Below are 13,463 nucleotides of genomic sequence, written 5' to 3' on the forward strand. Positions count from 1 at the left end.
AGAGGCAGGGCCGTGAGAAGGAACCACGCGTGAGTGGAAGTGTCACAGCGCCTGGAAAGAGGGTCCCTGAGGTAGAACTGAGACGTCCCTTTGAAAACACTGGAACGAGTTTATTCCCACACGATTAGACCCGCACCCTGCGTCCGACCGACCTGGCCCTCGAAGGTCCCCCTCAGCCGAGCCGCTGCTTCCTTCTTCCAGTAGTTTATTTGATTCAACACATATTTTAATCTTTCGGACGAAAAAAGGGTAACTTCTTAAATTGAGCGCCCTCCAGCGGGCCCTGGTGCAGGCGCGGGAGACACCGCAGGGAAAGGACAGGGTCGTCCCAGCCTTCGAGGAGCCAACAGTCCGGGCAGGGAGGCAGGCTTTTAACAACGACTCGCACAATCACTTAAATACAACCGTGGTGAACCGCACTAGAGGGACACGCGGCGGTCTGAGGGGGCGAGGCTGACCTGGTCTGTAGCCCAGGCAGAGAGAACAACGCTCTGGGACCCAGAGGGAGTGGGAGGCCATTGGAGAAAAGGGTCAGCTTTAGGTGTAATGAGCATCGGGAAGGAGGGCGGGAGAGCGCTAAGCGGGCTTGAAAAGGTGCGCAGTGGCTGGAGCGCAGGGATGCACTGAGTCAGGGCAGGAAAAGAATGGATTTGGCCTTTAGAGCACCGGTTCCTGTCCCAGAGGTCCCTGAGACTATTTCAAGGGCTACGTGAGGTTTCGCCTATGTTCATAACAATCCTAAACTGGTACTTGCCTTTTCACTCTCGGTTCGCTAAAGAACCTACACTGGCGTTTTCCTGAAGCTACATGACGTGTACTGACATCGTCCCCACAGCTAACGGAACGTGTGCTTGTGTCTTTCTGTGTATTGTTCTCAGTTTTGAGAACAGTACAGTAAGTATCTGTGGCTTATAATCTACATAAGTGAAAGCTTTATAGAGTCCTTAATAATTTTTAAGAGATCCTGAGACCAAAAATTTTGAGAACCGCTGCTCTAGAGTCCTAAGGAGGTGACTGCCTAGTGTCTTTTCAGGAGGCATTCCAGTGGCTCAGTGGAGAGAGACTGGAGGGAGCAGGAACAGAGGGCATACAGTTTGGGGAGTTATTACAGTAGCTTAGACCGGAGAGGATGGTGGCTTCCCCAGGATGGTGCTGAGCTGGCCTCACTCTAGTTTCTGGAAGAGAAATAAAAGGAGGTGAGGGATTCAGGGTATTAGAAAGCAGGGCGAAGTGCTCATGGTCAGTCCAGAGACAAGTAGACGTCGTGGGCACAGAGGTGGCAGCAGAAGGAGGGTAACATTTTCTGTGTATTTTAAGCCTAGCAGATGCTGCACCAAGTGCTTTTGCTCCTGCATCTTTCAAAGGAGATGCCCTATCTCCTTAAATCCTTCCAACAGCCCTCTGAGGCTCTGCTGACCAGTACGGTAGCCACCACTCACTTGTGTCTGCTAAGCATTTGAAATGTGGCTAGTCCAAACTGAGGTTTAAAATAAACCACTGTTTTTGAAGACTCAGGATGGAGGAAACACTATAATTTCTTATACTGATGACATGTTGCCGTGCCAACATTTTGGATATATTAGATATCTTTTACCTTTTTAATGCAGTCCCTAGACTATGTATTTAACTTTACATATGTGCCTTGTGATATATTTCTATAGGATATCACTGCCTAAGTCATTTTCCCCCCCTTAGATCCAAGGAAACAGGTGTAGCCTGTTTGAGGTGGCAGGATTTAATGCAGGTCTGTGTGAATTCCAAGGCTGGATTCTGCCCACCAGGCCAGCAGCCACCCTCTTGGATGAGGAGTTGGGGAAAGGGGATAAAATGAGAAGGGAAAAATAAAGGAAAGTGGAGTGTTGTTACCTTTTCCGTTGGATTCTGCGTGGCCAGGTAGGCAGCTGTGGAGAGAGATTGAGAAGAGATGGGATGGGGGAGCAGTAGGGCAGAGGGATGAGTGTCAGACTTCTTTGGGAGGAGGCAGATGATGTCTTGCTTCTCAGGGGTCCCAGTTTGGGTGGGGCTCACACTCACCGGCCCAGCTCAGTGCCTTGAGGAGCCCAAGGAGGAGAAAGGCAGACAGGAACAGGCCGATGCCGTCCTCCAGAGAGGGCCCAGAGAGACCTGGCAGGCAGAAGGGGCGAGAGAGTGAGTCTGAAATTCCCAGGCACACCCCCCAGCACCACCCCATTTCTCCGTCCACCAGGCTCTTACCAGCCACCTGCAGAGTGACCTCAGCGCTGCGCCCCAGGGCGGGCAGGCTGGGGTGGTGGACCCGGCAGGCATAGCGGGCCCCATGCTGCTCACTGGTGACCGGGGGCGGCTGCAGGTGTGCAGAGAGGCTTACAGAGCCATCTGAGTGATGTCTCAGGGCCGAGAGCCACCTCTGGCCCTCAGCCTTCTGAAAGCGACCCTCTGGGCCACCCCGAAGCTCCCACTCCACCTCCAGGCCCTGGGAGGGGTAGAAGTGGGACACAAGGCAGAGCAGCTCTGGGGGCGCCTCCCCAGGAGCAGCCCATACAAGAGGCGCTGGTGTCAGGGCCACCTTTGGGGGTTCTGGGGAGAGAGGAAGAAAGGAACATGAGGAATTGATCTACAAAGTGCTCCCTCAGAGGCCCTCTGTGTGCCCTCTGGCTCCCCAGTACTGAGAGGGGTTTAGGGGTTTCCTCCCAGGTTGGGGAGCCCACCATCTCCCCATTGGTGTTTCGCAGGAATCTCCATGCCATGTCCCCAGCTTCAGGGACCCCTTCTTCAGATTTGGGAACCTCCATCCCAAAGCCCCTTAGATCCCTAGGATCCCTTTACCCATTGCCCCTCTGACTCCCAGGGATCCCAGTCTATCTCCCCATATTCACCACCACCCTTTTCTCCACTATCCTCCCATCATGGAGACCCTGCAATCCTAGAGACCATCGTCTACCCATGAGAATCCCATAGCCTCACTCACTCTGTACAGCAAGCTCCAGGGTGATCTGCCCTTGCAGGTATGGCAGGTGAACAGTAGCCAGATAGGTACCCTCCTGGGAGGGCTTAACTGCAGGCAGCCAGAAGGTCCCATTTCCAGTCCATGGCCCCCAGGGCTCATCGTCATCCCAAGCAGCAAATGCCACTGCCCCCTCTCGGGCAGCTGGCACCTGCCCATTCAGTCCAGGAGTCACAGCAAGCAGCAGGTGCCCCTTTCCCAGGTGCTGGCGTCGCCACTCCAGCCCAAAGGGAGGGGGACCTGGGGCCAGAGAAGTAGCAGCCTTGGGGGTGAGGGGCATGTAGGCAAAGCTCAAGTCCAGCAAGGCATCTTGTCCTATTCGGATGCGAGGGGTGGGGGTGTGAGTGAAGACAGTTAGGACAGCTGGGGATGGTGGGGAAAGAAGGGTCGGGAAGGGAAGAGAAAGAAAGAGAAAAAATAGAGAAATTGGGTTACGGGAAGGAGTTAACTCTTAAGGACACTTCCTCGGACACTCACCATCTCCCAGCCCTCCCTGCAAATCCCCTTTGTCTTGGGACTGTGTGGGACCCACTGTAACTCAGAGTGAGCAGAGAGGTCTCAAGGTGAATAAGGGCAGCCTCTAAAGGCTGCTCGGAACACACAGCCCATACTGCACCAGCCCAGGGGATGAGGGATCTGAGGGTACTTGTGACACAACCTGAACCAGCCCACCAGTCTCCACATCCACCCTTGAGGAGCCAGGCCTTCCTTGGTTTGCTGGTGAAGACAGTGATGACTCATGACTGTCAGTCCTATGGTGCTACACAGAGTACTGACTGACTCTGGAAGGTTCTGGCTCTAGACTAAAGCTGAACACAGACCTCTGGGCTCTGCTGAGGCAAGTATGGGCTGGTTAAGTGCCTGGAGCCTGATTGCCCTGATCAGTCCCAACTCAGCAGCTGTTATATGGCCTTGGGCCAGTTAGCTTACTCTTCAGTCTCCCGTTCTCCTAAATAAGGATAATGATGATGCTAGCACTCATCCCAAGGAGTTGGAGCAGTGAAGGGTAAGTCAATTCATATCTGCTACTGATCTGGATAACAAAGACACCTATATATAAAAGCTGCTTAGGATAGTGCCTGGAACACAGTACATCTACGCAAGTGTTTGCTGTGATTACAGCCAGTCATCTGCCAGACAAACATAACATGTCCCATCTGAACAGCATCTCTAGAACATCTCCTGGCCAGCTCCAGTGCTGGTCTTCCCTGCCTTAAATGATCACCACCAGCCCCCAGGCACTAAAGGCAAAACATCTGCAATCCCTAAGATTCCTTCTAATTCATTCATTCGACTAATATTGATCGAGCACCTAGGATGTTCAAAGTTGATGAGAGTGGTGAACAAGACAGGCAGCCCCCTACCCTCAAACTGTACAGTCTGATAAGAAAGACAGATCGCCAAACACAACATGCTGTGTGCCATCCCCACCAGGCCCTAACTGTCTCCCAGATAGATGTTACATTTGTTTCCGACTCAAGTGCTCATCAATATACATTTGGGCAGTTACAGCAGCCTCCTCTCAGATCTCACTCTCCCTCATTTCATCCTCCACACTATAACCAAATAACATGGCTGCAAGTCTGACCTGGGCACTTGCCTGTTTAAAAATCCCAGTTACCTAGGTACCTAGCAACTAAAAGCAGAAGCTGGAGCTAGAGGGCCCAGGTTCAATCCCTAGTCTTGCTTCTTACAAATTGTGTGTCCCTGGACAAGTTACCTAACTGCTCTGTCTCATATTTCTTCATCTGTGACATGGGGATAACATCAGTACCTAGTTCTTATGGTTATTCAGAGGAATAAATAAGATTATGCCTATAAAGTGCTTTAGAACAGGAGCTGATGTATAGAAAATGCTTAGCTGTTACTACTTTCATTACTGTCATCATCATGGTAAAGGATTTGCAGGGTATCTTGGAAAAATGACTTAATCTATTTTTCCCAGTAGTCCAATGCCTGATCCTTGCCTACCTTTTGTAGGAATCATGTAAAACAACAGGCTTTTGGAAAAACGGCACACACATACATACACATACACACGAAACTTCTGATGATTCACTATCACTTATAAACCCCAGCTTTCAAGGAACGTGGTAATCTAGCCCCCAACCTACCTTTCCGTACTTCGCTTGCACCCTAAGAACCAGCCACGGAGAAGCCCTTTCTAAGACCAGTAGAAAATCTGTTGTCACTGGGCTTTTCTTTGCTTTGTTCAACGGCCAGAAATGTCTGGGTTTTCCAAGTGGAAGTAATTTTCTTTTTCCTCTTGTGATTATTTTTGTGTTTTGGCTGTGCCACTTGGCTTGCAGAATCTTCGTTCTATAACCAGAGATTGAACTGGAGCCCTTGGCAGTAAAAGCATAGCAGAGTTCTAACCACTAGACCACCAGGGAATTCCCTACTTTTATGTAACTTTTAATCCTAGCTTCTAAGGCCTACAAAGTTAAACTTCTCTGAACCTCATAGGACTGTTTTTGTTCAAGAGAGTAAAAAAAGTAAGCAATTTCATTTAGTTTATTTAAATCCAGAAACACACTTTTGAATTGTATGAATCAATCTGTAGAATTTATAAACAAATCTTAAGCTAACAGTGCTCTTTAATATGGGTAATTCCTGCATTCCACAACCTGGACTCTGTAAAAATATAAATGTAAACATAACAGGGCCAGAACCTGTTGGTAAGGAAATTTCTACTGTTTCACAGTTTGTATTATATAGGTCTATGCTTTTTTGTTAAAAGTGAATGATAACAATTATAGGGTATTACTGAAAAAACTGAAACCCAACTCTAATCAAGCCTCTAGCTCTAACTATCAATGTATAGGAAATGTATAGGAAACATGGAGGGAAAAGGAACACAGGAAATGACAGGATGAGGAGACAATTGGTCAAATATAGAATATGGGGACATCTACAGAACAGATGACAAGCCAACAGCATTTAAAGGGATGGGGCAATTACAATAAGAAAGACTCAAGAGACAAAACTGCTATGGACTGGATGTTTGCGGCTCTGCCTTCCCCAACCCCCAATTCATATGCTGAAGCCCTAACCTGGGCGGTGACTGGAGACAGGGAGGTGGACGAGGTGACACAAGTCAATGAGGTCATAGGTGAGCCCTAATCTGATAGAGCTGGTGCCCTTATAAAAAGAGGACGAAACAGCAAAGCTCTCTCTCTCTTCCCTCCCTGTGAGGACACAACCAGAAGGCAGCCGTCTGTGACCACGAGTGGAGAGTTCTCAGCAGACAGTAGCCATGCTAGCACACTGATCTTGGACTTCTAGCCTCCAGAACTGTGAGGAAATAAATTCCTGTTGTTTAAGCCCCCACTCTACGATATTTTGTGATTGCAGCCCAAGCAGATTCAACAACCAAAGAGAAAATATAGACATCTTTTTGATCCTGATTCAAACAAATCAATTGTAAAATAGCATCACTGAGACAATTGGGAAAAATTTAGTATAGGCTGGAAATTAAATCATATTAAGGAATTATTATTTGTTTTGTTAGGTATAATGCTATTGTGTGCAGGGGGGATGTTAAAAGTCCTTATGTAATAGAGATGTTTACTGAAGTACTTATGAGTAAAATAATATGATGGGATATACTTAAAAACACTTCCAAAAAAGAACAGAAGATTGGAGGAAGATAGGTATAACAATTTGGTAGGGCTTCCCTGGTGATCCAGTGGTTAAGAATCCCCTTTACAATGCAGGGAGCACAGGTTCAATCCCTGGTCCAGGAAGATCCCACATGCCTTGGAGTAACAAGCCATGTGCCATAACTGCTACTGAGTCTGCACTGTAGAGCCTGCACTCTGCAACAAGAGAAACGGCCACAATGGGAAGCCCTCACACTGCCGCTGAAGAAAGCCCACGCCCAGCAACGAAGACCCAGCACAGCCAAAAATAACAAATGTTATTCCCATTAAAATATTCGGTAAATGTAATAACTATACAAGTAGGTATATGGTGTATGGTGGGTTCATTTTCCTCTCCTACTTTAGTGTATCACTGAAACTTTCTATAATAATTTTTAAAGAATGATGAGAAATACTATACATACAAAGTATTTAAGAAAGTATATTTGTCAACAAACATTTTAGAGTAATAATTTATTTGTTAAGAAATAAAGTATAAATAAATCCATACTAGCAAAATTATTGATCTGTGACCCTGGAAAGAGTCTATTTTTAATTTTACATTAAAAAGAAACCTTTCATTTTCTTAAATCCCTAATCAAGCAAGAATGTTTGAAAAGGAAGACTGAGCACAGCAACTAGTTTTCACCCCCGGTGGTGAGTGAGCTGCAGTAACGTTCTCACCTGGCCACGGCCCTTGGTTCCCTCTCCGCACTTCTTTTAGGGCTCAAGTCACTTTCTACTCTACAATTATCCCATGACAAATCTAATGAGAACGTTTCTGAGAGGAGACTCTACATCTGGTCACCTCTGTGACCCTTAAAAGTGTTCAAGGGCACCCCAGAGATTCTGATTTAATTCACCTGCAGTGAAATTTTTAAGGATTCTTATTTGCAGACCGAACTGAGAACTACAGGGCCCCAATTTATTCTTGGTGATAATAAACATTTATTAAACCAGTGAATAAATTAACAAAGTGTCTCCCTTGATTGTCACAACAACGGGAAGGCAGATGGGAAATACCATCCACATTTTACAGTTGGAAAAGCAGATTCAGAGAAAAAGGGACATTCTTACCCTACCCCGTGAAACCAACAGCCTTGGAAATATTCCTGCCCACTAGAGACAACTGCCATCCCCACAAGGAGCAGTTTGCCTCTGTTCCTGCCCTGGGCAAGGTCTGGGGACAAAGAATGGAGATGGAAGCAGAGGTGAGGATTGCGGAGTGGGTGCTGAGTCCCATGGGTGATTCTCTCAGTGAGGAGAATGTCAGGGAGAAGGTACTGGGGAAGGCAGGTTGTAGGGCTCAGTAAGGGTTGACTGGCAGGTCAGGCTGTATCCTTTCCATAAAATCACACAATGTTTAAGAATTGCCAAGGACTCTGTTCCCATCACCCTCCAGAGAAGAGCTCCAAGAAAGCCAAATCCAGGTCGCATCTTCCCCACTTTTGCTTTATCCACCCACTCCCTGCGCCCAAGACCCGAAAAGTGCCCAAGCCCTGGGCCTTGAACCGGGTTACACAATGCGGCAAGTGGTCCGTCCTTGCAGCCAGAACCACCAGATCCCCCGCCGCTTCCCTTCCATGCACTCAAGCCCACCATTCAATGACCACAGAGTCAACGCATCATCACGAGCCCTAAGAGGAGGCTGTCAGGTGAGGTTAACGCTATTGAGCACAAGAGCCTGCGCTTTGCTGATTGTTGCAGCGCCGGATGTGGGAGTGGGTGGGGCGTGAAGGCCGTTTTTTGTTTTTTTTTTTTAACATGGTGAACAGCAAAGGTGGGGGCGCCTAGCAAGATCTCGGAGGAAAGGAGCAAAAGTTCCTGCTTCTGAGACCCTCCCAAGCCCCTCGCCTAGCGAGTTGCTTAAGGTCTGCTGCTGCTGCTAAATCGCTTCAGTCGTGTCCGACTCTGTGCGACCCCATAGACGGCAGCCCACCAGGCTCCTCTGTCCAAGGGATTCTCTAGGCAAGAATACTGGAGTGGGTTGCCATTTCTTTCTCCAGTCTTAAGGTCAGGTGTCCGGAACCCCCGCCTCTCTCCAAAACCCCGCCCCAAACCGCATTTTATTTTAGATTAGGTTGGGACTAGATGAAGCGGTAAAGACATTTTAACTGAACTGCCTTGATTTACAAATAAAGGAACGGAGACTCGACTGGGGAAGTGACTCGCTCAAGTCCGCAGAGCGAGTTAACGGCTGATCTGGACCCTTACAATCTACCCAATAATCTCCCATTCCCCTCTATAGCTACCTGTTGCCATGGTGATGAGAGCAGGCTCAGGCTGAGGCTCCGACTGTGGTCGAAGGAGGCTGGAGAGGCTGAGGAACGGGCTAGACATGCTGACCATGAGCCAAGTCCCGTCCAGGGCCCGCGGGCAGCTCTGCTCCGGGGTCAAGCCGCTGAGCCATTTGGCCGAGGCTGGGAGCGGGACGTAGAGGCTCATTTCGCAGCGTGGAGCGGGGGCGTCCCGGGGATACTGTCTGAAGGCGGCCTGAAGGGTGCCCGCGGGGTCTGTGAACGCAGAGAGAGGAGCTGCAGGCGTAGAATCTCCGCCAGGAAAGAAGAGGGGAGGGCAGCGTCCAGGGACTTTCAAAGGTGCAGACTAGCCGGTCGTGAGAGACTGAGAGGGCGGAGCGTTTCACTTTACAGCTGGGGGAAACTGAGGCCCGAGGTCACTGAGACCCGAAGGGCTGGGGGGGTTTCGGGGGAGGCAACAGAGTTGGGAGCGAGTCAGGGATGACTCACCGTGAACTTTGAGGTAGCGCTCCGGGGCGAGGTCCGGTCGAGGAGGTGGGCTCTCCGCGCCCTGGCGCAGCAGCAGGGCAGCGGGTTTCTTGGCCAACTTGCCCCCGCCCGCATCCTCCACGAACCAGCACTCAATCACCGCGGGTCTGGCCGAGACAGCGGTCGCCAAGCCTGGGAAGAGGGACGCGAGTGAAGGCACGGCCCCAACCTCAGGTGACCCGACCTCCCCCATCCCCGGACGTGGCGGGGCTCACCTCCCACCGTTCCCTGTGCAAGGAGTCACGGGGGTCGCTCACCCAAAGCCACAGCGAGGAGCAGGGACACGCGCTTCATGGCGCTCGGATTTCTCAGCTCTGAAACCGCCTCTTCCTCCTTTCGCTTTCACTTTCCTCCAAAGGCCAGCAGGTGGGGCGGAGGAAATCCCCTCTCAGGCTGGGGGAAAGCTCGTGGGAGGCAGGTTCTCTCCCCGCCTTGCCCCCTCCCCGGCGCCGGGCAGGGTTCCCGAAACATCCTCCCCAGTTGAGGAGTTCCGGTCTGGGGACCTCAGTCCCGCCCAGCCCTCCCGGACTACCCAGCGCCGCAGAGTCCGCGAGCCTTCCCACACCCGAGGCGCCCCCGCCTGTCCCCCACAACCCCGAATCCACTTCCCTGAGAACCATTACTCCACCTTCCCCCACCTGTGCCGGGTCCCAAGCAGACACATCGGGGTTGTCGGGAAGCCAAATGAAATGACCAATAAATATTTTAATCACTGTTTAGAAAAAATAAGATTTAAAATAAAAACCTGTACTCCTACAACTTAGTCCCTCCTTGTCTCCATCCCCCTCTCTCCCCAGTGAGAATTGAGTTTGGGGACCCCCAAAGTGGGGGAGGAGAGATTAGGGTAGAAATAAAGGGCACATCCTTTTGCGGGGCAGGCTATATTCTAGGAAAAGGGTGGGGCTCTAAGGCCTGGTCCCCACAACTACACAAACACAGACTTCAGGTACAGACTACAACCACCTGACCCTTGACCCAGTGACTCCTGGATGCTCAACAGGCCCCCTCACCCCACCCCCACCCCCACCCCACATGGGCCCTACTCGGGAGCTGGGGCTTCTGTGCACCCATCTGCAGGGAAGCAAGGGCTGAGTTACAGGGATACTTTGGGGAGGAGGGGCCGAGGAGTGGAATGGGGTAGCCCATGGGGCGACGCGGTTCCCCCTCCAGGATATATATACACAAGTCCATAGAGACAGGAAGACAGTGAGTTGGGAGATCACCTAGGGTCCACAGTGCCCCAGACTCGTGATACCTAATCTCTCTTCCCGGAAAGCTACCCCGGTGGGCCGCCCCTTCAGTTTGCTCCGCCGCCCCCACTGAAGCCCATTTCCACCTTGTGGACACTGAGCGGGGACCAGACGCATCGGCTGGACGGGGGCGTGGCCCCACTCGTCTCATCGCCGCTGCCCCCGCCGCCGCCGCCGCCGGGGGACTCTCTCTTGGGCTGCAAGGCCGCTCCGCTGGGCCCGCCCCCGGGGCCCGGTCCAGCCCCGCCCCCGCCGCCTAAGTGGTGCCGGCGCTCACAGTGTCCCCGGTGGCGCATGAAGCTGTCTCGCCACATGAACTTCTTGGCGCAGACACTGCACTCGTAGGGCTTGAGACCCGTGTGCGTCTTCATGTGCTCCGTCAGGTGGTGCTTCATCTTGAACTTTTTGTTGCACACGGGGCAGTCAAAGGGCCGCAGGTTGAGGTGCATGTTCACATGGCGATCTCGCATGCTCTTGTGGGAGAAGGCTTTTCCGCAGTGGCACAAAAAGATCTTATTTCCATCCCCACTGCCTGTCCCTCCAGGGGTCCCGCCGGTACCACCTGGCCCGCCCAGGGCCCCTGCTGGTGTGCCCCCCAGGGTCACCGCCCCGTGTTCAGCTTGGCTCCCTGGCGGCTGTGAGGAGGAGGAGGATGAAGAGGATGGGAAGACTAGGATCTGGTTGCCCTGCATGTCCAGTGGGAGCAGGGGCCTTGGAGGGTGTGCTGGAGCATAGGATGAAGGGGTTGGTCCCCCTGAATCATCAAGCCCTGCCCCAGGACCCCCACCTTCATAGGGACCAAAGTCATTGGAGGACTCACAGAAATTGACCTGCTCCTCTCCCTTGTCCGGAGGCTCAGACAGGGTCCGGACATCACTTATGCTAAGGGTAGCCTCCGGTCCTCCCCCTGCTGAAACCCTGGAGCCACCCCCCAGCTCTTCATCTTCGTCATCCTCACAGGTCAACACCAAGTCTTCCTCCTCCTCATCCTCTTCCAGGTCTGGGTCTTGTGGAGCCAGGGGTGCCGATGCTGGGCAGTTTCCACCCCGCTTCACATATACCCAGTGTTTCTGTGGCACAATGCTGGGGGGTGCATAGGTGGGCCGGCGGAGCCCAGCCCCAGGGACCACCGCACCCCTCCCATCCCCACCGTCATCACACAGCTCATCTGCCTCCAGCAGCAGCTTGCCAGAGGTAGCACCCCCACTGCCAACCACAGGGGCAGGGAAGACAGGGCCGCCTGTGCGGCGCTCCCCACTGCCCACTGCAGAAGCTGCAAAGGCCTCCTGGGAGGAAGATGAGAAATCAGTGGACTCCCGGGGGCTGAAGTAGTTGCTGCTGCTGGGGGATTGATTCTCACTGGCCCGGCTCGAGGCATGGGAGCGCACGGAGCTCACAGTGGCAGGGGCCACCGTGCCCCCACTCCCGGAAGGCACCCCAGCACCGGGGACAGTGACCGACGTGGCTGCAGCAGTTGTGACGGTGGTGGTGGTGGCTGAGGCCCGGCCCTCTCGGAGGAGTTCAGTGCACTTATCCACGATGTGCCACATTTGGAGCACGGACCCCACTGTGAGGAAGTTAACAATGTCAGCAGCGGCCATGCTGAGGCGGCCAGTGTAAGCTGAAGCCAAGACAGTCTCAAAGGCTCCTGGGTCCATGACGCTGGGCAGCGAGATGGAAGTCATGCCCTTGAGTAGGACCTGGTCGTGGAAGTAAGGGGAAGAGGCAGCCAGGACAGCACGATGAGCCCGGAACTCCCGTCCCTGCACCCGGATGGACACGTCACAGAGCTGGCCCTGCAGCCGCTGCTGATTGAGAGACTCCAGGAGGGCACTGGTCACCTCTGGGAAGGACACATGTACCACCGCCGCTGCAGGCAGGGGCAGTGGTGGCGGGGCCAGTGATAGAGGCAGGGGGAGTGCTGCCCCGCTGGGAGACAGAGGAGATGGCTCCATGGTGTGGAGGGAAGGGGTACCCCCCCCAGCCACAGGAACAAGGGAAGGAGGAGGGCGGCCGGGGGGGTCTCTGGAAAGAAAAAGAGAGACGAATGATAACATCTCATAATAACACAGCCCTTTACAGTTTAAAAACACATTCACATTTATTATCTGGGTAACCCCCTACAAGGACACTATAAGGTAGGCACTCCTCTCAACCCCATTTGACAGATGACAAAACTGAGGCTCAGAAAGATTAAGAGATTATCCAAGGTCACACCACTAAGTGGCAGCACCCACAAACGCAGGAGTCCTAACTCCAAATCCAGTGCTCTTTGGAGGTTAGAGAAATAAGGTACTCCTGGGGAATGGGGTGCCTCCCCTCAGAAATTCCCATTTGCCTGAGACCCCAACTTAATAAAATTTACCTTACTGGGGTTTTGTACACTTTTCTTGGGTTGGGGGGACAGGTCGGTTCTGGCATCGAAAACCATTTCCCTTTAGGCCGTGCCCCTGGCTAGCCACGCCCCTTGCCCCCAGTTATCCCTAATCGCCCATCTCACGACCCGCCCCATGGCCTTTTGGCTCCGCCCCTGAGTACCCCCGCCCACATAGGACCCCGCCCCCCTCTGCTCCGCCCCAAGCGGTACTTCGACCTCCTCTCCCACCCGGAAGGCGCCCCCCAACCCCGCGCGTCCCCGCTTACCGGGCCGCGCGCCCCCGGGCCCCCCCCGCCCCTCACTCGGCGGCCAGAGCCGCAGCCTGGGCCCCTCCCGCCGCCATCTTGCGCCGACTCCCTCCGCCCTCCGCCTCCGCTCCGCCTCCCGCCCCTCAGGCTTTAAAGGCACAGGCGGGCACCCCGCCCG

General features: G+C 52.8%; 2 protein-coding genes across 4 annotated transcripts; both read right to left on the bottom strand.

The window, feature by feature from the left end:
- Nucleotides 1-187: 187 nt before the first annotated feature.
- Nucleotides 188-9,743, bottom strand: TAPBP (TAP binding protein). The gene is given in 8 exon segments (NM_001130489.1): nt 188-1,175; nt 1,867-1,901; nt 2,035-2,124; nt 2,215-2,556; nt 2,948-3,346; nt 8,877-9,137; nt 9,372-9,542; nt 9,668-9,743. Coding segments are annotated over 8 exon segments (1,347 nt in total). The 5' UTR covers nt 9,705-9,743; the 3' UTR covers nt 188-1,163.
- A 352-nt stretch (nt 9,744-10,095) lies between these two features.
- ZBTB22 (zinc finger and BTB domain containing 22) lies at nt 10,096-13,398 on the bottom strand. Of its 3 annotated transcripts, XM_042236901.2 has the most exons (3): nt 13,026-13,112; nt 10,747-12,685; nt 10,096-10,122 (listed from the first exon to the last, which is right to left on the bottom strand). In XM_042236901.2, exons 1-3 carry the CDS (start codon nt 13,079-13,081, stop codon nt 10,120-10,122), a joined length of 1,998 nt encoding a protein of 665 aa, XP_042092835.1. In that variant the 5' UTR covers nt 13,082-13,112; the 3' UTR covers nt 10,096-10,119. The 3 variants fall into 3 exon arrangements, with proteins under 3 accessions (XP_042092835.1, XP_042092836.1, XP_042092834.1); XM_042236902.2 differs by lacking the exon at nt 13,026-13,112 and adding an exon at nt 13,304-13,398 and having other exon boundaries at nt 10,096-12,685; XM_042236900.2 differs by having other exon boundaries at nt 10,096-12,685.
- Nucleotides 13,399-13,463: the final 65 nt, after the last annotated feature.

This window comes from Ovis aries, chromosome 20 (genome assembly GCF_016772045.2).
Source record: "Ovis aries strain OAR_USU_Benz2616 breed Rambouillet chromosome 20, ARS-UI_Ramb_v3.0, whole genome shotgun sequence".
In the NCBI taxonomy this organism is placed as follows: Eukaryota; Metazoa; Chordata; class Mammalia; order Artiodactyla; family Bovidae; genus Ovis; species Ovis aries.